The 25,407-nt window shown below is 44.3% G+C and overlaps 1 protein-coding gene across 4 annotated transcripts in view; it reads right to left on the bottom strand.

The window, feature by feature from the left end:
• The window catches only part of CHD5 (chromodomain helicase DNA binding protein 5), a 981,350-nt gene that overhangs the window by 115,779 nt on the left and 840,164 nt on the right, over nt 1–25,407 (bottom strand). For all 4 annotated transcript variants that reach the window (XM_069239999.1, XM_069239998.1, XM_069239997.1 and 1 more), the window contains exon 36: nt 22,519–22,627. In XM_069239999.1, the coding sequence (XP_069096100.1) occupies nt 22,519–22,627 (109 nt within the window). The remainder of the gene's footprint in view (nt 1–22,518; nt 22,628–25,407) is intronic.

Genomic DNA, 25,407 nt, shown 5'->3' on the forward strand with positions numbered 1-25,407 from the left:
TAAGGTATTTCTTCCTAAATTGGTCCAAGTTTGATCACCTTTCGTGAGGGAAACAACCTTGTATTCATGGTAAGAAAAACACCTATACTGTTAACTTGAGTTTTAGAGCTAAATACAGCATGATAAACTTACCCCTAGCTTGCACCATTTCCGGCATTGCTGTTGAACAGCTTCAGTTTATTGCTTCTCAGGGCTGCCCTGTCACTCAATGTGTTAATTTTTTTGGAAACAATAGGTACCACCAATGCGGGTCCGAGATCTTATGCACCAAGGCAACCAGATGTGCATCAGCAGCCTTCAAAAAACACTCTTGCCCCACCCCTTTTATGATTGACAATTGTGCAGGTACAATTTCCACATTCAACAACTACCTCCGCATAGTTAGTAGTATTTCACTTATAATGCTAAGTGTTCATTAACATCAACAACATTTGGCAAGTGGATCACATCTCAAACACCGCTGTTGGCTCGATCACATACCATTAATTAATCTTCATTGCCTCCGAAGCTTACTTGTCACAGTGCCTATAAAATGAGGTGCAGCATCACCTCAGAGGCGGAAAAGCTGGTCTTAAAACTTAGGCCTTCATGGTTGCACCACATTTGTGGTGCATCCATGACACAGGATGCTGGTATATATTTACAAAGCCACCCAAGGGGCAATTGTGACATGTTGCGTGCTCTGTTAAAAAATATATAACACAATTACATTTCATTGAGGGTTACATTTCATTGTGGGAGGCGGTGCATGAGTGGAACATGGTAGTTCCCACGCAACCACCCATAGAGAGAGGAAAATACCTCAAGAGATTGTTTTTGTGCGGCAAGGTGTCCCTTCATGCACAAAACCAATTCTCCTTGTAATGCAGGCACCCTTGCACCGTGGTGCAAGAGCGTCTGCATTGGCACTAGGCTGCCTGTAGTGTGTCAGCGCTATGAGAGAGCAGAAGTGCTCCATAGCTTAGTAGATATAGCACATTTCTGCTTTCTTCCTTTCACGCAATGCAGCATTGAATAAAAGGTTAGTAAATGTGGCCCTTGATGTTCCAGCAACTGAGCTTACTAGCTGCATGGACACCAGATCAAGTTTTAGCTGGTGTGGAAATGCACCCTGTAAAAGCACAGAGTTTTCTGTAGATATTCTGCATCGACTCAGGGAGGTGGAAAATGTCTGTGGAAAAGGCTATACAACTGGCTAAAATGCAGACCTAACAAAATATTTGGGGATTTACAAACCCACGCAAATTGGTACTTGCATTGGTTCATAAGACAAAGAAACGCAAACCATCTCAATGCTTTGCTTTACTCTGAATCATGGGGGCATCTGACCTTGCATGTGTGCTGCACTGTACGGCACACATACAAAGTAGGAAAAGTTTTAAAGTCAGACTAAGGCTCATATTTATGCTATTTTAGCGCCGCATTTGCGCCGTTTTTTTTATGCAAATTTGGCGCAAACTTACAAAATACAATTGTATTTTGTAAGTTTGCGCCAAATTTGCGTCGAAAAGCAGCGCAAATGCAGCGCCAAAAAAGTATAAATGTGGGCCGAAGTGTGGTATTTTGTACTGGAAGGTTACCATTCCAGTATAAAACGTATGCTAGACTCACACAGACACCTTTACACTATGGTGCAAAGATGTGTGACAGCCACACTGCAGCACTTTTCTGAGCTGGTGCTAGGAAGAGAGGAGGATAGTGCCATATCCCTGTAGATATGGCACTGTCCTCTCTCCCTTTCAAGCAACACAGCAACTTAGGGTGCTGCACTGCATTGCATGAGAGGTTTGTATCACTGGGCCGCATTGTTTGACCTGCTCATTCCAGGTTCCTTCACTTATTCTCCATTTTGGGGTCTGCAACTCCTGATGGATAGAAATTGGCGCAGAGATCCCAAGTGCAATTGTTAATTTGAACTCAAGTATCTTTCACACAGGTTATGACTATCTAGTAATAATAAGCACCTAAGAATATTCTCAAACACAAATCTTTATTTTAATGTTTTCCAATAGGTACTCTTCCACTTTTACATACCCCAATTCTCACATCGCCCCTCTCATCACCAAATCTTTTGAATATATCAATCAGAAATATTTTGGTGTATGTAGACAGAGACTCTGAAAGGTGAGGAAGAAGAACTGTGACAAGAAAGAAATGGATTTGAAGCACTGAAGATATCTGCTAAATAATGGGCTAATGCCAACAAGTCAATTTTCCTCATTACAGTCCTTAATAAGAGCAAACCTGAGCAATGTTGATACGACTAGTACAGCCAGAGGAGACCTCAAAAACCAATGTATGCCAAATGTGATGTAAAACCCTGTTGATTTATTTGATGATGAGGCAGAGAACCCAACAGTGAACATTAGAAAACGCGCTACAATGAATGCCCATTAACTGAATCCTTCCCACCATGAGTTTATAGTGTTAAACTAAGATGTGTATAGATGCCCAAGTGGCTGCATTTCTGATATCTTGTAGAGAAGCCTGCTGGAACTCTGGCCAGGAATTTCATTCTTCTTAGGCTCCACCCCTTCACGGAACTTTGTTGTAAGCCAAATGACTAAGGGGCATATTTATACTCCGTTTGCGCCGGAATTGCGTCGGTTTTTTTGACGCAATTCCGACGCAAAACTAACTCCATATTTATACTTTGGCGTTAGACGCGTCTAGCGCCAAAGTCCATGGAGTTTGCGTCATTTTTTAGCGTGGACACCTACTTTGCGTTAATGAGATGCAAGGTAGGCGTTCCCGTCTAAAAAATTGACTCCGAGGCATGTGCGCCGTATTTACACTCCCGGGCAAAATTCACGCCCGGGAGTGGGCGGGTCAAAAAAAATGACATACGGCCGCTTTTGCGCTGTTTTTTAGCACCTGGAAAAGGCAGCCGTTAAGGGACCTGTGGGCTCTGAAGGAGCCCAGAGGTGCCCTCCCATGCCCCCAGGGACACCCCCTGTCACCCTTGCTCACCCCAGGAGGACACCCAAGGCTGGAGGGACCCATCCCAGGGACATTAAGGTAAGTTCAGGTAAGTCATTTTTTTTTTTTTTGTGGCATAGGGGGGCCTGATTTGTGCCCCCCTACATGCCACTATGCCCAATGACCATGCCCAGGGGACAGAAGTCCCCTGGGCATGGCCATTGGGCAAGGGGGCATGACTCCTGTCTTTGCTAAGACAGGAGTCATTTCTATGGGGGTTGGGAGTCGAAAAAAATGGCGCAAATCGGGTTGAGGTGAAAAATTTGCCTCAGCCTGACTTGCCCCATTTTTTGACGCCCAAGCTCCATATCCCCCTACGCCGGCGCTGCCTGGTGTACGTCGTTTTTTTCCACGCACACCAGGCAGCGCCGGCGGCTAACGCCGGCTAACGTCATTGATTAAATACGGCACCCGCATGGCGCTTCAGAATGGCGTTAGCCGGCGCTAATTTTTTTGACGCAAAACTGCGTTAGCGCAGTTTTGCGTCAAAAAGTATAAATATGGCCCTAAGAGTGGACACTGAGAGCTTTTATCATTTATCTGCCAGCAAAAGAAATATCCACATGTAAAACGGGGCAATAGTGGTTGAGTAAACTGACAGCATCAAAAGCATACATAAGATGTTGAGAAACACTTGACCTTACTTTAACTTGACATTGGGTGATGGTTATGCACAAGAACGGTAATGTCCTGTGGTTGAAAAAGCAATGCAATATTTCGATGAGCACCTAGGCTGAAGGACAAACTGGTGTCTGAAGAATATGACATGGGAAATTGGAATGAACAGTAAACCACGCTTCCCAACATTTAACTCCAACGTGATGTCCACATGACAGAAGACTTCCACCAACAGGAGTTTTAGGTTACCCCATGCCAGAGGTTGAAAAGGGAAATCCCAAATAAATATATTGTAGGATGGGTTAGGAGTGCAAACCACAGGATACTTATTCTCAAAACTGCAGAGCAGTCAAGAAGCAAATAAATTCAAGAGGAAAGGTCAGTTCATACTCTCTGCAAGCTCTTACTATTGACCACTAGGAAGAGAGACACCTAACCGAAAGCCATACCTATAGAAGCCCAGGATTTTAGAAGAATCTCAGGACCTAGTATGCAAAAGGTACCCTATGCTCTGGAGGCCAACATTACACATCCAGACACCCAGTGAACACACTCCAAAGCACTCAGAGACATCAGTAGGTGACTGTGAACTATGCAGTGTATTTGTGTAGCGCAAACCAAGCTAAAAGCAGTAAAATGCTGAACAATGGGTATGAATGCGACAATATGATAATGCGTCATGTACATTGAGGTAGGTTAATTTGGGGGCGAGAAGAGGAGGTGGGTTTCTACATATGTATGCAGTGTGTTTGTATTGCACAAACCTTGCTTAGAGAACCCAAGCACTGGACAGTGGACATGAACCCTGGGATACGATTGGTGTTGTGTACAATGAGTCAGGTTTATTTATGATGGGAGGAGGTGGTGGGCATCTAGCTACGTATATGGTATATTTGTATAGAACAAACCAATCAGGGAAGCAATGGGGCACAGACCTGTGGGTGTGAGCCGTGGGATACGATTTGTGGTTGTGGTTGCCCAGGTTTCTTCAGGGGTAGACAGGCTCCTATGTATGTATGTAGTGACGTTTTACAGTGCAAACCTAGATGGAGAACAATGGAGCAATGAATCATGGGTTTGAGTCCAGAATGTGATTTGTCGCTGTGTACAATGCGGCAGGGTTATTTGATGTTGGCATGGACATTTGTATGCACTCTTCTGGTACAGCACGAAGCCTACACGAAGAGCTACAGAGGACTGAAAGGTGGGTTTGAACGACCGGGTACGACCAGGGGTCATGCAGAATGAGGAATGTTTTTTAAGAAGTGGATAGGTTTATGTATGTATTGCATTTGTATAAGACAAATCTAGCGGCAGAAGGGCAAAATGAATATTGTAAATGAGCAGCAACAGTCAGGCAGAGGAGATGTGAGTCCCCAGATACTAGACCTAATGCACCAAAAGATGCACTTCCTCTCTCTGAAATTTCAATAAGACCACGGACCATGTGTGATTGCAGAGGTCCCCTAACTTTTTGCCCCCATTTTTCACTTTTTGCTGGTGTTTTCCTGACTCTGATGGTGCCCTGGGTACTGCTAACCAGTCCCAGGGCCTATTCTGTGTATAAAATAAGTATGCAAATTAGGCTAATTAAATTGGCTATGTCATCCTACCTAAAAGTCCCTAGTATATGGTAGGGTATGTAGGACTAGGGACCCCAGCATAGGTAGTGCACCCATAGGTGCACTGCTGAGGTGCCCAGAGTCATTTTAAAGGCAGGCCTGCCTTGCTGACTGCTTTTAAATTAAAGTTATATGCAAATTCGACTTTGGAATTAAAAGTACTTCCAAAGTCTTAAACTACCTTATATTCACATATAAGTCACCCCTAAGGTGTGCCCTATGTGACCCTAGGGTTGGGTGCCATGTAGCTATAAGCAGGGACCTATTAAAAATAGTTTTATAAACCCTGGTGAGGTAAAACAGCCAAATATGTTTTTCCCTCACTGTAGTGAATGGCCTCCATATGCTAAAATGGGTAGACTTTATTTTAACTAACAAAGTCCCCTTAAGTGTCAGATCCCTCAAGTTTGGTATCAAATTAACTGTTATAATACATCCCACAACTTACAATTGTTGGATTTAATTTAAGTTCAGGTAAAGAGTTTTACACTCTACCTGAAAAGTTGCCAACTTCAGCTCTGTAGTGCCCTTCTCTGATTGGCCAGCCTCTGGAAGCCTGGCCAGGCTGCTTTGATGAGGTGTGCAGTGGCCTGGGCTGAACACAAAGGATGTGCCTGGGGGAGGAGATCTGCTCAGCAGATGGGGAAGCAGGAAGGGGGAGGGCTGCCAAACTGGTCTTCAAAGGCAGGGAAGGACATCTATGCAACTCAGCACCTCCCTCACATCCTGCAACCCCAGTCAATTAGGTGCCCTCTTGAGTAGATTAGGAGAGGGCAGGAGAGGGGTGTGTTTAGGATTTTAGCCACAATGGTGGGTGGGCTCAGCCAGATCTAACCTTTTAACCTGTTTAAATACTGCAGTCAATAAATAAACATTCACTGCCCAATTTACTACATTTAGGCCCATATTTATACTTCTTTAGCGTCACATTTGCAACATTTTTCTTACGCAAAAGCGGCGCAAACTTACAAAATACAATTGTATTTTGTAAGTCTGCTCTTCTTTTGCATCAAAATAACGGCACAAACGCGGCGCTAAAAAAGTATAAATATGGGCCTTATATTGAAAGATTCCCAACAGCTTTTTCCACGAACAAATTTAAACTCTGCTGATGGGATTTGTCCCCAGTTCCTTGCAACGTAAAACGGGATCCATGTTTGGCAGTAACATAATAGTGGGAATTTTTTTTTTTTGCACCAGATTCTTTTAAAGAGTTATCCTTCAGAATAATTTTTTTAATCCGCTTTTCCTGAGAATGAATGGTTCAGAGAATTATCAGCTACAGTAGAAAATGTTTTTAGATTTGGCTTGAGAGTGAGGCTAGCTGTCGGCAAGACTTCTTGTTACCAGTTCATTATCCCGGTTTCCTGATATACCTCGGTAAAGGAATTGTTGACTAGAGATTTTCATTTTTGATTTGTGTTTTTGGGTAATTAGGGAAGTAATTTTGCTTGGGTAGACATTGCTGATCTGGACAGATTTTTACTGGACGATATTTTTAAAAATGCCCGATGTACTGCAGTAATGATGTAATATTTCAGGAACCATGAGACCTATATTCTTCATTTTGGTGTCAAACATAGGTTATGGGGGTCAAGTAATCTTATGGAGTCAGAAAATAACTCCTTCCATTTTCCAAAATTGCGGCTATAATAGAGGAAGAAGAGACATATATAGAAATGAAACAAATAATGTTTTTTAATCCTTTTATGTATACACCAAACAATGTTTATGATCTGAATATGAAAAAAAAAAATATTTATCACTCCCGTTTTAGACACATTTTCATAGTTCAGTTTATTTGTTTGTTTCGGGAATCGCTCATGATACACTTGCGATGCTGAACATTTGAGAAGAGCATAGCAACAGGGACATCTTTTTGTAGCACAGGTTTTGCAAGTACATGTATGTGTAAGTTCTGTAGATATAGGCTTTAGAAATTTTGTGGGATTTAGCACCCCATCAATATCTTCCCAACCAAATTCACACGGATCTTTCTCTACACATGCATGTTCCAAAACCTTTACACATCTTCTGATCAAGTAGAACACTCTTTTAATGTGTCCAAGCACAGAATATGATGTCAGTGGAATGTCACTTAGTGTACCAAAGATCCTCAAATATGTGACAGTCAGCACTCATTTTCCACACACGCACAAGGTATTTTTCTATGTCTTTAAAGTCACATTCTTCTTCTGTCTCAGCAAATCCTTTTTGAAACTTCACAAGATCAGCAGTTACAGCTCAAAGCTTTGTTCTAATTTTTCTCAGAGTGCCATCACCTTTAAGTATATCTGTTTTGATAAGAACACTGGGCATCTTTGGGTCAAATTTCTTGTACAGAATATGAAGGAGGATTAAGTGCCTTTTCTCACCTGTTCCATAACATATCCATAACTCTGACAATTCTTGACTTATGAATATTGCAATGAATATTGCAACAAATCTAAGTTTCACAATAATAAAATGTTTGTCCTTTGACAGTACAATGACTCGATTGGAAGCATTTTGAACAACCCATTCAACATGTGGAACAACAGGAAGGTCAGCTTCCTCCAATTTGCTGTTAAGTTCTTGAACAATATGGCCCGTGCCTTTTGAATATATCTCTGCGGGCACCAACTCCATTTTGACAATCATTCCACTTGCAATAATTGGACATTCAGTGTTCATCTTGTTCGATGTTGATGACCAGAATTTATGAAGTTGCACAGGTGTAGACATCAGATTTTTAATGCTAAATGTTTATCAACATCAACAACATTCTGCCAGTGGATCACATCTCAAACACTGCTGTTGGCTTGATCAAGTACCATTAGTTAATCTTCATTATTTCGCTTCTGAAGCTTTCTTGTCACATTGCCTACAAAATGAGATGCAGCATCACCTTAGAGGCTGACAAGCTGATCTTAAAATTTAGGCCTTCAATATGAGTTGCCCAGAGAAGAAGTATCTCCATGGTGCTGGAGGGGAGGTATTCCGGGATATTTGGGGCCGGATTTACTAACATTTTGCTTCCCTTTTGTGGTGCATCCATGATGCAAAATGCTAGTAGATATTTACTAAGCTACACAAGGGCAATTTGTGCTGGCTTGCAAGGCTTTGTAAAAAAAAAAACTATAACACAATGCACTAGTTCTGGGAGGCGTTCCATGGGTGGAACATAAGCGTTCCCATGCATTTGCCTATGGATTTCATGCCATCCCAGATTTACAAAGGTTTGTAAACCTTGGAATTTTTGATGCAGGCAAGATCAATTGTTCCACTTGTAGACATTCATCTGTTTCACTCACATTATTTGACAGATAGTTCAAGATAACCGTCAAAGACAACGTGCAGTTCTTGCAAGGTGTACACTGACTTTAATATCTGTAGAAAAGTCTGAACCACCTCTTCAACATTTTGCATGGATGAAATCTTGACCATTCACAAGTATCACATATATTCCACAACAACATCAATTTTCAATGAGGAAAACTTTTTTAAATGAAATTCTTCAGTTGAAAGGTTTTTTTTCGAGCACTTGTATGAGTTTGTGCTTCACTGGTTGAGTTACGGCATCTCTATCAAAAAATGTGTTTGTTGGAAAAAGATCATGCGACAGAGTGTCCTTGATAAATTCATCCCTTTCTTTTGCTACATCCATCTCTCCGTGTGTTTGTGAAAGTTGTTTTTTTGTAACCAGTTTTTTTGTGGCTGATTGGACGAAACTCTTACTGTGGCAATAAAAGTGTAGAAGTTGAACTTAAGTGATTATGTCAAACAGCTTTTTCTCTTTCATTACAAATCTCTCCTGCTTCAGATCTACGCATAGTTTGGATGCATGCTCCAGGAAATCTAGTAGACGTGTCTTTATATCGTTATCCACATATTATTTGGTCATGAAGTAGTGTAGTCACACAAGCTCAGTCATTTCAAATGGGGTTTCCTTGCTGCTGCATGAAATGAAGAAGGCTGTCAACATGTTTATTAAAACATTCCCCTTTCTTTCACACAAGTTTGTGGTGAGTAACAGTTTCACGATGGGCCATTATTTTGAATTTGTCATCTCTCTGAAAACATTGCAAATAGAAAGGGCTTCATGGTAAACTAGCTGCAGTTGCGCAACATATTCACTTTTACGTGTCTGACCAACAATTCCCTTGGAGCATTTCTGTGATCTCTGGATCGTCTGTTCCAGTTTCATAACTGGAGCCCCAGCATTGATCCTTCCCTTTCTGTCTTTCACCACAAAATGTCTTTGGATGAATTTTCTATAGAGGTATGGTTTTTTCACCTCTACCTTCTTCACTCTTTCCAAATACCAGGACCCATATCTCAGACAGCTTATGAAATTGAATTTGCGAAACACAATAATCAGGGACTCCACAGTCTTCAAGTGCAGCTCCCAATCACCTTCCTGATCAGCATGTACTAAGTTTTCACTAGAGCTATCATGTGTAAAACATTTCCCCAGTACTTGCAAAGTATTGATTTTTCTTCACATTCTTTGACAAACTCTACAAACGTGGGCCCGTATTTATACTTTTTTAGCACCGCATTTGCATCATTGTTTGACACAAAAGCAGCGCAAACTTACAAAATACAACATTTTGTAAGTTTGCGCTGCTTTTGCGTAAAAAAATGACTCAAATGCGGACCTAAAAAAATATAAATACGGGCCTTGGTTTTCAGGTTTTCTGATTTTAAACTGAGTGCATTGAACATTGCATGGCTTTGCATTATGTCTTCTGAATGAAGTGCACCATGTGCCTTGCTAACTTCTGAGATAAGCTATGCAAAACCTAATTTTTCATTCTTGTTCCAGAAAGCATGTTTCCGTAGTCTCAGATATGATGAACATACCTTGTCACAAAGGAACATAATGAGTTCCACTCATTACTGACTGAACAGCTTTGCTTCCAAAGATTTAAGCCTCAATAAATGCTTCGTCTATGCCACATCCGCTGAGATATCTTCCTGCACACCGCAACACAACTTTTGTCATGTGGAAATTGCCCATCATTGGATAAAGATCATCAAATTCTGCTGAATTGCTCATAAAAATGTTAGGTTCTATATGTAAAACACCTTAATTAAAGAAAATTGGCAGGATAGGCTGGTCTTCAAGCTGAGCACCCACATTTTGGAAATTTATTAGAGCTGTGTATTCTGTTGCGTAGTTTTTGACTGGAAATGGTATTAATGGTAAAAACCCAGCCTTCTTCAGTGGGATGGTATTCTGGGAGATCAGAGATTGATTTCCAGCCCACAAAGGAACTGGCTTTTCTTCATCCTTTGGTGATAAATTCATTTAAATCAGTTTTGGGACTGCAGCATCAGGTAGAGGAAGATCCATGTCCTCAGTGACTTTGAAACTTTCTGGTGGACTGGGACATGTTGATGGCTTGTAGTGATTTTGCACACGTTGGTAAGGCAGTTGGGTTATAAGTTTGCAGCTTTGTGTATGCCTGACATAGCTTGTTCTCCAGAAGCTACTTCATTGGTACAATCTTGAAAAAGCATAATTACAGTATCCTGTGTGCTGGATGTTCCAGACAAAGAAAAGCTGTCTTCAAAATCAATAGAATCAAGAGCAGCAATTGTGAATCTTTTCCTGGTAAAGTGACTTGGGAGTGTTGTGCTGTCTGATTCACAAGATTTTACAGCATGAGCTGCTAACAAGTTCCTGCTCTGTTCTATGTCATCATAACTTGTTGATACACCAATCCTATTCATTAAAGGGATTAGCTCGATACTTTTGCACTTGTCTTAGATTGCATGGGCTGTGATGCAATTCATAAAACATGATTTGGAAAAGACAGTACATTTGCACAGCATAAGCCTTTCGGTTCATGGGATTCTCTTCCACTTTTTCGCTTATATCTTCAAAGCCATCATCAATGTTGTCAGCTTCTGTTCCGAACTCAAGAACTTTAGTTTGTAACAGTTTTGCTGTGCTGAAATTAAACAATGATGTAAAAAATTTTAAGACAACAGGCATTCTTGTTGACTCCCATGATTTCCTAAGCACCAGGGCATCACACATTTTGTCATTAGGTCCAAAATCTAAATCTTTCAGGATGTTTCTTAAAATGGTTCCTGCTGATTTTACTGCATCCTGTGATCTTATTTTGGCAGCAAGAACTTCAGGAGTCAATCAGCTGAGGACACCATAAGTGGCTCATTCTTTTTGTTAGACTGGCAGAAATGAATTCTGTCATTGTACATTCTCACCAGAAAACTCTTAGTTTCATTATTATGGATCAGTACTGTTTCATCAATGTTGATCATTATTTCTCAGATTTCACTGAGGGTAAACCCGTAGCCAGCACTCAAGAGAGGCTATGAAACTTAATTTGCCTTTTTCAAACAGTGCAAATGTAACTGAAGGCTGTACATTCGTTGTACATTCATATTTTCAAATGAATGCATACAAGCAGTTCCGTGGGCATACAAATCCGCTGAAAATACTTTCACTTCGCTGTTTAGATCAGCTACTCAGCTGAAAATTTCATCCTGGAAGAAACTAGCTGCAGATAAAAACATGTTTGCCTTTGAGTCTCACATACTCTATTCTTTGTTCTTTCATCAATCCCTTTGGCCCTTGTTCTGGCTAAACCGCAGATAACACATTGAAGATCCTCTTCTTTCTGATCAGTTGTTGGAGGTGGATGAGGGGTAGCCATCGATCTAAGTGGATGGGCATTGGATTTGGTTGTTGTTGCTTTCTCAGAACACTCTGATTCTTATTGTGATTCACTAGTTTCTGCTATTTTTTACTATTTTTTTCCAGGCTTTTTCCATTGTATATGACTTGTAGCACTTGTTGTTACAATGATAAAAATATTTGATCCTCTTCACCCATCAGTTTCAATCTTTTGTGAACTTTGTCTTGCAGTATTTTTGTAGCGTCTTGAATTCTCTTTTGTCCAGCTGCAGTTGATGTTAGCTTTTCTTTCCTCTGCTACCACCTGCTTCACTCATATTTACCAATTTGAATCAATGGAAACCCTGAAACAAAAGCAATATTAAAATAAATTACTATTATGATGGCTAAAACACATCATTATGGAGCCACCATTTTGGAAAAGGGCAGAAGGATTGTGTTGAGCAGGTATTTTCTATCTCTATAAGTCTACCTGACCCCCAAAACCTATGTTTTGACACCAAAATGTAGAATATAGGTCTTATGGTTCTTAAAATATTACATCATCACTGCAACACATCTGCCATTTTTACAAATGTTGTCCAGAAAAAATTGGCCCAGATTAGCAATGTCTACCCAGCTAAATTACTTATCTATAGATACAAAAACACAAATCAAAAATGAAAATCTCTGGACAACAATTTTTTTATGGAGGTGTAACAAGGGGCCAGGACTAAATCTGGATTTGGCTCAGTGAAGAGGAACATTTAGTATTTCATGGCAAGCTGCTTCGTGTACCACTTCACCTCCTATGGATTACTGACATTACAATGCATGAGAGACTATTTTGCATCACAAAAGTTCACTGAATCATCAAAAATCAATTCTTTATTCCATGCATTCATGGTATACAGAAAGCAGTAATTGTTTGCTTTTGCTGTTTTGTTTTTTTGCGGCAGCTGGCTTTTATAAATATTTCAGTCAGGACTCAAAATGCCTAAAATATAAAAATGAATCTTGCCTTGTGTAATGTAATTTGGTGCTCAAATAAAGTGCTCTAATCCCCTTGGGACACGTTTGCGCTATATAAAACTGCAAAAAAAAATAATAATAATAATCATTGCACATAAAACATGACTCTTTAGAGATTAGCTTTAAAATCACGATTGTGCACTGCTGTTGTTTGGATATTTGTAAATGTATAGCAAACAATCATATTGTTATGGAGCGCCCTCTAGTGGTTCAATTGCAAAATATGCTACAAATACAATCGTCCCTACCAGACACTGAAAAGTTTTTAACAGAATAGAAAGTGCTTTTAAATAAGTAAATACCTCTAATTATATCAAGGCCTGACAATTGTAATGGTTGGAACTGAAATCATGCTAGCCTTTTGAGATTGTCGCTGAGTTTCTGTTGGGCTTTTAGTTTCTGGACCAAGACCTTGTCTAATTCGTATACATGGCAGTAAAATTAATAATGTGGCATTAACTTTCTCTCAAACAACATGAGGGGGAATCTTCAAGCTCCATATGAAGTGACTTTCATCCGCTAACAAGTGGTTAACAGTTTAACGAGAAACAGTAGTCAACAGGTACAGTAAAACTGTGCTGTTCTGGGGACAGAGCTGCTGCTAGCTCTCACTGGCAAAGATCCTTCCAGGCCTAGACAGCTGGAAGGCCCAACTGACTGAAGAGATGTATTGAGAGCGATTGAAGGAAACAAGGCCCATGAAGGGACAAGAGATCCCGGAGGCCCAGAATGCCTGGTATCAAGACAAAAATGACAGATATGTATCACCAAGGTCATGGGGTTGCGGATACATTTTCCATCATTCATAGCACATCCCTTATTTTTACCAGTCTCAGAGGGCTCTGGAGGTTCCACACTTCACAATGTTAATTGGGGTTTTGCCCTTTTGGCTGGAGCTAGTCTTCACGATTTCAGAGCCTTCTGAATTTCCTTTTATGGCGTTACATTTATAGACACGTGTGTACATGTAACACTAATGTTTGGGTAAGTGTGAAAAGACTAGCAGCTTCTGGTGTAATGTGCATCAAATTCCTAATTGTTAATTTTACTTACTTGAAAATAAAAATGCTATTCTACTTTGAAGGTATTACGCTACCAGGAAACGTATTAAATGGTATTAACGGCAACATCTAAATTCGCAAACTCTTAGACCTTAGGAGTAAGCTTAGCTTGCTCAGGTTTGCTAGTGAGAAGAGTCAAGCGCCCAAAGGAGTACCTCGGGGATCCTGGTTGAGCGCGCTTGTATTGGTTGTGGTGTTACACCAGCACTAAATAACAGTGCCCCTTAAGGACACCGCGCAGTAACCGCTGACTGCTCTAAGACGCCAATAAAACGTTCCACATCTATACATTTGAGCGCAGAATGCCAAATTATGTCATTACCTTTCTTTGATGATGTAGGAAGAAAGACTAAGAAGATTTTATTGATGATCTAGTGCTGCACACTGCATGGCCATATTGACAAGACAATGTAAAGACACCCAGCGTGGCTCTCGTAGGTATGGATCGGGGTATACCAGCGCAAGTTGCTGCGTGGCCTCACCCTGTGACAGGGAGGTGTGCCCTAGGAATTATGGTGGGTTTGCCCATGTAACACCCATGACATTTGCCACATTGCCAGGTTTACGAGATTTCGTAAAGCTGGGAATGCGTCAAAAGCCTACACCTTCTCCGGTTGAGGTGTAAGGGAGGCAAAAACCGGAAGAAATACCTTTATTTCTCCTCATTTTTCCTTTTCTCCCATTTTGCAGCACACATAGAAAGAGGAAAATGCCTCCTGTTATTGTCTTTGTGCAGGAAAGTGTCCCTTCCTGCACAAAAACAATCACCCCTGCAACGCAGACACTCTTGCACCATGGTGCAAGAGTACCTGCGTTGGAGCATGGCAGCCCATGTTGCACCAGTGCAAGGGAAAAGGACAGGACATCTGATAGATACAGCACATTTCTGTCTTTTACTTTTCACACAAAGCAGTACAGCAAGAAGGCCTGTGGTGATGCCCTGTACCAAAAACTTGTAAATATGCCCCATAGTACAGACTGCTTGATAGGGTCAACACAAAAAAACTCAAAAAAATTATAGAATATTATTGAGCTCATGTATACCCTGTAATATTCCTTGTGTCAAGGTTCTTGCTCAGGAGTGGCCCCTCTGCTTTGGCAGAGGAGCATCGACCCACTGATGAAAAGCAGAAAAATAAAGGGATGATAAAAGCATTTTATTATCCTTTTATTTATCCACCTTCATAGGGCCGGGAGGGGCCAACCTCCTCCACGTCAAGTGGGCACATGCCAGTTTGGCCGACCATCTGAGGCGGCCAAACATGACATGCGCACTTAGAAACTCTCCACCTGGCTGTATTTTAGAGCTGAGTGGAGACCAAGCGCAGTGCCCCACTCCCTCTTTGAGCAGCATTTCTGCCCGTTCATGCCAATTGCAGCACTTCTTTGATGCTGTGTAACAGCATGAGAGAAGCGTCATGATTGGTTGGGGTGGGAAGCACACGAGACGGAGCAGCTGGCGGGAGCAGCAGATTGTGGAGGGGCAGGTAAGTGTATTATTTTTTTTTTACTGCCCCCCGATCTGCACGCTTCTCCCCACCCCTCTCCCAACTCTTTGTGGCAGCAGCCGTGACTGTTCTTGCTATATACAAAATAACAAGAAAAGTTGCATTTATGGATCAAATCTGTTTATTATTATTTTCAATTATAAACATCAAATATACATTATATCAAACTGGTACAATTGCCGTAAAATGAGGCATGCTCCATGTACAGTGACAATAAACATGAACAAAACCTTAACATTGTTTCCCTGCTACTAGCACATCATACAGCCATCACTCAGTCCCAAACCTAGATTCCACTCAATCTTGGTCCTGCGTATAGTTCTCCAATGCTCACTCCCTCCCTTTCACTCAAGTCAGTTCTAGCACCCTCAGATAGGCTGGGCATGTCAATTCTGTGAATTCCGTGGAAAGTAGTTGTAAGAATGGTTGCCAGAGTTCTTTAAATTCGCCACTGCGTTGCTGTGAAGCTAAAGTGAGCTTTTCCATAGCAAGAATGAACCACAACTTGTGGAGCCATGAGGTTACTGTCGGGATCCTGTCAGTCCCCCACACGGCCAACAACAGCTGCAGTGCCGCGTTCAAGGCCAAGGCCATCTGCCGCCCCCTCAGTGATTTCAGGGGGAAGGTAAGCGGGTTAGGCAAGCCCAGCAAAGTATAAGCCGAGAATCTGGGGATCTGTGTATCAAACGCCGAATCAATAACATCTATAATATTCTCCCAGTACCGGTGAAGCTTGGGGCAATGCCATAGCAAGTGCACAAGTGTTCCTCCCCCCCGCAACCCCTCCAACAAAGGCTAGACTTAGTGGGTTCCCAGGCATGGATCCTTGCTGGGATGTAGTACCAATAGGAGGCCACCTTATAGGCTGTCTCTGTGCCTGCCGCACCGTAGGCCGTGTGGCGAGTCCTGTAGAAAACACCCTCCCATTCCGCCTCAGACCGCTCTCTCTCCAGTTCCCTTTCCCACCTCAGCTGACCCTTAGTCTTAGGCGAAAGGGTGTCCCCCCTTAGGAGGCCGTAGAGCTCCGAGATCACCCGCTTATCATCTTTTTTTACTAAGATCCATTTTTCAAGCGGTGTTAGTGGCCTGTCTATTAATGCCCTATTAACTGGCAACATGGCCCAGTGCCGTATTTGGTAATACATCATCCTATCCGCCTCCGTTAAGCCATAGACCTCTCTCATCTGCTCGAAGGGGATCACCCCCTGCTCGTCAAAAAGGTAACCCACCCTTTTACAGCCCCCCTCATACCAGCGGCGTAGTGCCTCCCGTTGCAGGCCCGGGCCAAAATCAGGGTTCGCACCTAAGGGAGTCATTGGAGATGGAAATGTCGTCAAGCCCAGTCTGCTAGCTACCACATCCCATACCCTCATCGACACCTCTGTGACCGGGGACACATACAACCCCCGCGCTCTGTGGCGGCGGCGGAGCCAGGGCTCTTTCCATATATGGGAGCCGGTCACCGCTTGGTCCATGAAACACCAATGTTTCTCGGAAGACGGGCGGCTCCATTCGAATAAAAAACGCAATTGTGCAGCCTGAAAGTATCGCAGAAGGCAGGGGACCGCCAGTCCCCCCTCCTGCTTAGGGCGATACAACACCCGTCGCGGCAACCGCGGCACCCTACCTTCCCAAATAAATTTTAGAATCGCTGTTTGGAGGGCTGCTATCGTCCGTGGCGGGGTCGCCACCGGAAGTGCCTGGAAGATGTAGAGGACACGCGGCATGATGGTCATCTTCACCGCTGCCACTCTGCCTAGCCAAGACAGCCTAAGTCTCCCCCAGGTCTCTAGGTCGCGTTGCACCTCCCGAGTCAGTTTCGTGTAATTCAGCGACGCCGTACTGGCAACAGTGGACCCTAAGTCAATCCCCAAGTACGGGATTTTTGAGGAAGACCATATAAAGTGGAAACGGGCCTTCATATCTCTTTCATGTTCAACACTAATAAACCTGCTCATGGCCTGGGACTTTAACATGTTTATCCGGAATCCAGAGACCCGTCCAAATCCCTCCAGTATCTCCATTAGTGCAGGCAATGAGTTTGCAGGCTCCGAGAGGGTAAGAATCACATCATCTGCATACAATGAAATGATGTGCTCATCTCCCCCTAACTTCACTCCCTTGATCTGAGGGTTATCGCGAAGCCACTGCGCCATGGGTTCCATATAAAGCGCAAACAGGAGAGGCGAAAGCGGACACCCTTGCCGGGTCCCTCTTTGAGTTGGGAACGGTAGCGAGCGCATTCCGTTGACCCGGACCGCCGCCCGGGGCGCCTGATAGATGCAACGAATCCATGCCATGAAACCCGGGCCCAATCCAAAACGCCCAAGGGCTCTGAACAGATATGGCCAATGAACCCTATCGAACGCCTTTTCGGCATCGATAGAGAGAAAGAGCGCCTCCCTGTGTGAGCGATCCGTTTTATCCAACAGGTGAAGCAGTCTCTTAGTGTTATCACTACACTGTCTGTGTGGTATAAATCCAGCTTGGTCGGGATCTACAAGGCCCGGCATGTAAAAATTGAGACGGTGTGCGAGAATACCAGTGAACAGTTTGACATCGATATTCAAGAGGGAAATAGGCCTATAGGAGGCGCACTCCTCGGGATCCTTCCCCGGCTTCGGGATAACCACAATCTTGGCATCCAGCATGCTGGCTGTGAGAGCCCCCGTCTGCCGAAAGGAATTGAAAAGTCGCACTAATATCAGTACAAGTTCCACACAAAAGGTCTTGTAAAAAAGTGCGGAAAAACCATCAGGGCCTGGTGACTTCCCAACCTGCAACCGTGAAATCGCCGATATGACCACTTCCGCCCTTTTGGGTTGATCTAATGAGGTCGCCTCTCTCTCGGTCAAAGAAGTAATTGCATTACCCTCTAGGAAGGCCTCTGGAGATGCATTGCCGGGGTCCTCAGCTCCATATAATCACCGATAGAATTCCGCGAAGGCCTCCGCAATTTGGTCGCTCGTGTGCGCTTCCGCTCCTATAGGGGAGCGGACCATTTTTATCATTGACGACGTGCGCTGCGCTCGCAACCGATGCGCCAATAGCGTACCGCATCTGTTGCTCCCTAAGTAATACTTATGTTTAAGGCGCACCACCGCATACTCTGCCCTGTCCCAATCCAACCGCATCAACTGCTTCCTCACTTTCTCAAGCTCTCGCCAGACTCTCGGAGCACCAGTATGCTTATGTGAGCGCTCCAATGCTCTCACTCTCTGTTCTAAATCCTCCCGAAGCAATCTCCTTGCTTTATTATCCCTAGCTGACAGCGACATCACCTCACCTCTCAATACCGCCTTCAGTGCCTCCCACAGCGTCGCCATACAAGTGGCCCCATCATCGTTATGGCTAAGATAATCTATTATTGCACTACGAATCGCGTCCACTGTTGCAGCGTTCTGAAGCATCGAGTTCCTGAATCGCCACTCTTATACGCCCATGCGCCCCATATTCATGGCAACCTCAACAGTAACCGGAGCGTGATCAGACATGGATCGAGGCTCGATCGCTGACTCCCTAACCCGGGGAAGAAGCTCCTGTGAGGCCAAAAAAAGATCAAGCCTAGCATATGTCTTGGTCGCTGCCGAATAAAAGGAATAGTCCCTTAACTTGGGATGTGCCCTCCTCCACACATCCTCCAGGCCACACTCACTCAACCATTGACGCTCTGCCGCTGTCATTGACCCCGTCTGCCCATACCGGTGGCCTGAGCGATCCAAATCTCCATCCATCACCAGATTAAAGTCGCCCCCCACCAGGATAGAACCATCCGGGTATTGTAATAGCGGGGTCAAAGCCTGTTTTAGAAAGACTTCCTGCTGAGAATTGGGCACATAGATAGAAGCAATAGTGAAGGAAAACCCCCCAATCTCTATCTCATGGCTAAGAGCCTACCTTGCACCTCAAGCAATTTTGTCACCACCTCCCCAGGGAATGAGCGCGCCAACAATATCGCAACCCCTGCGTGTTTCATTGATGCCGAAGACCAGAACTGTCTAGGGAACCACTTAAAGCGCATGCGGTAAACATCTTTTGGGACGAGATGTGTTTCCTGCAGCAGGCATATATGACTCCCCGACCTCTCCAAGGCAGACAGGATGGCTAGCCTCTTCGTAGGATTGTTAAACCCTCGGACATTCAAGCTTGTACATTTGATAATCATACCCTATAATGAGAGAAGCATTCAAAAGGGGAGGGACCCAACAGAAAGAGGACCCCCCAGACCAGAAGATGAACCATCTGAAACACCAAGGCCTGAGACTATCTCCACACATAAGCCAGCATTGCAGGGAAACACAGCAACATACAATCAATGTGCACAACAGGTGCTCAGAACCAAAAAGTCCTCGCACACCCAACTTCACGAGGAAGTGTGTCCACAGGGCCATAGAACCATCCATGTTTGGTAAACCAGGTCCAACGCCCCCGTCACCCCTACCCTCCTCAGTGGCTGACAAGCCGTCAACATTAAGGCCATCGGCAGTTCGGGTCTGTCCCGTCCCCCCTCCACTAGGCTAACGTTCCGGCGGCTACGCTGTTCAGAACGGATTCCCGCTCCGACCTCAGCTCCGAGGCCGTAGGGCGCTGCAATTTCCTTATTTTCTCCTTACACTGCCAACGTGGGGGCCCCCCCCCAGGCAGGGCAGCCCTCTCGCTCGCATCCTGGGAGTTCTCCTCCAAACCCAAGATCCGAAATGCTTCCGAAACGGATCGCACCTGCTGTAGCTGTTCCTCCCACCGGAAGACCAAGCGGAATGGGTGGCCCCAGGAATAAGACACATCATGCGCCCGCAAGTGCTCCGTGATAGGTCTAAATTCTCTTCGCCTCTGCAGGGTCCGCACTGAGAGGTCGTGGAATAGTTGGAGCTTATGTCCTCTAAAGAGTACCTGCCGGAGATTGCGAGCCAGCTGCAGGATCGTCTCTTTAAGCACAAAATTGTGGAGACAGGCCAGGATATTCGGGGAACGGTCTCCAGGGCCTCCAGCGCGGCCCACCCGGTGAACTCTGTCCAAAACTATCTCCTGGGTGTCCTCCGTGCCCAGCAGAGATCGAAACAGGCCCACCGCATACTCTCCAATGTCCTCCTTTTCCGCCCCCATCGGGGCCCCTCTGATGCGGATATTTTGTCTCCTTGAACGATTTTCCAAATCCTCGACCACTATCTGGAGGGAGTCCTGCTGCTCTCGGAGACGAACTACCTCTTGCTGCAGGCCCGCCACCTCCTCACCCCAGGGAATTTTGCCATCTTCCAGCTGCGCCACACGATCTCCCAGGGAGGTAACCTCTCCCCGTAGCTCCTTCACCTCCTGGGATATGTCTCTGCGAAGTTCCTGGATGTCGCTGCGGAGCGAATCAAACAGGGAGGTTAGAAAGCCCTTCGTGACTGGCAAGCCCTCATCCGACTCCATCTCCGTCCGAGCGTTCAGTGGTCTCGTCGCCGGTGGATCCTCCGCCATGTCCCCCGATGCCATCCGGGTCCCTGTCAACATCTCTCTCACTGAGCGTTCCCGCTTGGATTTGGCCGCCGCCATGGCTTGCGGGCCCAGACTCAGCTCGCTGGGACACCACCCCAAGTCTCTCCAAACGCTCCGTCTGGAAGCAAATCCCCAGGTGTCTTCGTAACAGATATTGCGTCTGGCCTGCGCGCTGTGTAGCCTCCTCCCACGGAACTTCGCCTTTTGTGGCCTCTGCCGCCTCGCAAACTGGCCCGCACTTACTTGTGGTCCATGCTGGTGGGGATGAAGACCTCAGGATGAAACAAAGGCCTCTACTCTATGTGGCTGCACCTCCAGGTCCCTCCACGGTCCCGGAGAGGTCCAATGTGGGGGGAGGGGCTCACATCCAGCCCCAACCAGGTCTTCCAAAGAGGCTCCTTCCAGCCAAACGGCAATTACTCTTGGGGTCTAAGCCCCCTCCATGCCCCCGCGACTCACGGGGCCCAGCAGGATCCCTCTGAGGCTCCGATGCCTCCAGACGCATTCTCAGGCCGCCGCCGGAGAAAGGCACCACTTTGCGGCCCAGGTCACTGCCCAAGCCGATCCGCGGCCCCGAACACGCTTCGGGGCCGGCCGCTCCTCTTTGCAGGGGCAGCGTCACGGGCTGCAAGACCTCGATCGGGCTGCCCCCTGCCTCCAGCAGCACCCGTCAACTCGGGGGGGGGGCCTTGGGACGCCCCCTCGTCAGGCCTGCCAGCAGATTTTGGGGCCAGGGTGGCGGAGCGCAGGCAGGAACGTCCTAGCGCGCCGCCATCTTGGCCACGCCCCCGAAAAGTTGCATTTAATGCTATTAACAGATGTTGCTATTAAAAGCTGTCAGTTACTTGCTTTATGCAGAGTAAGTCCACAGAATTTTCTAAATCAAAGCTTGTTAGACTATTTCCCACCTAGCAGACATGGTTGAAGGTGAAATTTGTAGCAGAGGGCAGGTGTTAATAGCTAGAAATAGGCATCAGTTACCTTTCTGGTGCCTGCCATCTGTCCACATTCATCCTGCCACTGCAACAGTAAGGGAGCATCCCTAGAAAGTCCATGGATGATAGCTTGCCTTAATGTTGCACTAACACCATTGCAGCAACTATAATTGACAGAAACAACACTGAATACAATATTGTAGACTAATGGTTGTGACACCTCCTGTAGCCATCACAATTTTATGTAATAGTAATTGCAAGAATTTTCTGACATTTTCACTATTTCCCACCAAGGGGACATGACTGAAGGTGAAATTTGTAGCAATGGGCAGGTGTTAATAGCTAGAAATCCTTATGAGTTCCCTCCATGGTGCCTGCCACCTGTCCACATGTATACTGCCATGGCAACAGTCAGGGCTCACCCCTAGAATGTCCATGGATGGTACTTTGCCATAATGTTGCCCTAACGCCAGTGTAGCAGCATACAATTGACAGAAACAACACTGAATACAATATCGCAGGCTAATGGTTTTGACAACTACTGTAGCCACCACCATTTCATGTAACAGTAATTGCAAGAATTTTCTGACGTGTTTTTCTAGGCAACGTTTGTTCAAAAATAGGAATATTGGAATTTTTCCTTGGTAAAAAGGATACGTGACTATACCGGCCAGCAACCAGTAGTCGTGTCTTCTATGCCAGATGTCATAGATCTTGCCTGAAGAAACAGCAGCTTTCTCCTCGTTTTGCCACAATGTGTGGAGCTCTGAAAAATAAAGCACACTCCTTTAAATATCTATTGAATACACAGTAAAATGAGTGGCCTGAGTATCAGACATACACTCTGCCAGGTACATGGGTAAATCTGCCTGTATGGAAATCATGCCTAACAAGGGATCCCTCTGGTGGACTGAAGGAAATTCTTTCTACTTGATGTAAACAAAGTCATCTTAAGGATTTTGGGGTTCCTGGGTAATAAATATTTTGGGGCCCTTGTTTGGCAGTGCTTAGAATTGTATCACCTATCCTATTTTTTGCTAATGCTAGTACTGTGTTACCAAAAATATTGAATTCATTGTAAAACACAAAAATACATAGGAGAGCTAGAGAGAAAGTTCTGAGAAAGTCTGTTTCTCAGGGGCCCCTTGGAAGATGGGGGCCCTGGCCAATTGCCCACTTTGCCACCAGTGGCATAAGCCAAGATGACGGGGCCTCCCTGCAGGATGTGATAAGGGGCCTGAGCCTCCAAAATCTCACGAATATTTATGGGCTTTAAGTTGAATGGGGGTCCCTTAAGAGATGCCCCTCCTCCTGCTGCTCAGGTTCTGCAAGGACTTGACTTACGCCCCTGCTTTGCCCATGCCTTAAAACGTCTCTGGATGTACAGTTCACAAACCCAGGAATTACTCTGTCAACCATGGGTAGTCTCCCTGTTTGAAGTATGTCCTTCCTGCTTGGGTTACTCTTAACCACACCAACAATCACACTGTCTGCAAAAGGACAAACCTGTCTGCCAATGGACCACTTTGCCTGCCCCAGAGACATTTCAGCAAATATAGGAATGGATCGCCTGACCACCTATCCATTTTTGTGTATTTTTGCCAGACAAATGCTATTTTTGCCCAGACCGCTAATGGCTACTATGCCTTTTTGCAGGTTTTTGCTCAGCCTCCTCTGGTACTTTCCAAACATATCTGCAATTCCAATGTTGTTAAAATGAGGAGTCAAATGCCTTTTTATGAAATCATATTAAAATGGAATGGCTTATGGTTCCACAATATGTTATGTATACAGAGCAGGACTGGGAACCTAAAGCAGCCCTGGCGAATTTTACCAGACTAGCCCCCATAGGGTGCATATTTAGTAAGCCTGACCACTACAATGGGGCCTGGGAGGTTCTCCCATGAAGGCAAATTTGGAAAAAATAGCAAAGAGTGCCTTTTACAACACATTTTTCATTACATATTCAATTGTATTCGTTTTTAAAGCATAGTAAATTATGACCTTACAATGTACCAGGATACAGCAATCTTTATTTGGGCTCTTAAATGAGTCAATCACCATGACCCTTTAACAGTGCCTCTCAACTCTCCGTATCCCCTCTCGCACATGTATTTCATTTGGTTTTTTTAGCCCCTCCCTTACCAGCGTAGAGTGTTGGAGCACTTTGCATCATACACACATCATACAGAGCCAATTAATAATATGTGTGCAAATCAGTATTAGAAAACGTTGAAAAAGGAGACCACAAGATGTTGTATTCACATGTCATCCATACTGGTAGGCACTTGGTCTACCAGTATGGATGGGTCTCGGAACGCATAAACTCTGGATTCAAAATGTAACACAGTGGTGAGGGTTGACTTTAACAATAACAATTTATTTCTACCCAAACAAACCCTGTTTAGCAAAATTAGGATAATCAAAGACTGGGAAAAACATAACTTTCTAACCTGCACCCCATGCAGTTTGAATGCAGCTCTTTGATGGCAAAGCTCACTGTGCAAGACTATAATTGTAACCAATGGACTACATGGTAACAAAAGATGCTTTGTGACAAAAGCAGTATCTCACTGAACATTGCACATAAAATGTTGTTCTGTGATCTGCATAGTACACGTTCTTTGCAGGAGGCATATAAATCCTCTGTGCTACCTTAGATTAGTCAAAACTGTCACTAGACAAAACCCTGATTTTTCTCCAGCAGGAACAATAATCACCAGAGTTATCTTGGCACTTTTATTTTTGCCTGAGATCTGTTGGATATACAAAGAACTCTGCAGTGCTTTTCAAATTGCAGCACCGCTACAAAACCGGCCCCCAGTAACAAAAGCAGCCCACCACACTTCCAGCCTCCCACGGTAATGTCCGATGCCCGCTATGGGCAGTCCAGCCTTATATATATATATATATATGAACTTTCTTTCTACACTTGAACTCACAAGGGTTCTTTCAATCACATGGAATGTCTTAACCATACTGCAACTCTGTCCCTTTTTTGGGGACTTACCAGCATTTGAGCAATGTTTTTGAATCCAAGGCTTCACCCTTGCATTTCATAATAGATATATGAGTCTGTACAGTACCTCCCTAGTACTAAATTTGGAGCCTCTGGAATTGTGCAGCAATAGAGGATGAAATTGTGTGGTAAGAAAAGGCATTTCAATGGAATAATGGCACACGGTTATGGTTGTATTATTTTGCTATTTTGTCATTTTAACACACATTAATACTCTCTGGACAAACGTTCCACTTTATTTAACAATTTAATTCCTAAGTATATCAACCTTGAAAGGTGATAAAGGCCTGCCTCTGTGCAGCAACGTGTTGCACTTTTTAAAATAACTTTAGATGAGCTTGCTGATGGAAAAAAAAATTGTGTTGAAATTAGCACTTCATGCAGTAGATGGTGGATTATATGGATAGTTCAATTAATCAATAACTATGTGTAAAATATAGTGGCTGGAAAATGACTCAATTCTAGTGGGCCTGACTGTAGGTAATATTTAAAGAATTTAATGTAACACAATGACTGTGTTCGCCTAT

The sequence above is a fragment of the Pleurodeles waltl genome, chromosome 6, assembly GCF_031143425.1.
Source record: "Pleurodeles waltl isolate 20211129_DDA chromosome 6, aPleWal1.hap1.20221129, whole genome shotgun sequence".
NCBI classification, from domain to species: Eukaryota; Metazoa; Chordata; class Amphibia; order Caudata; family Salamandridae; genus Pleurodeles; species Pleurodeles waltl.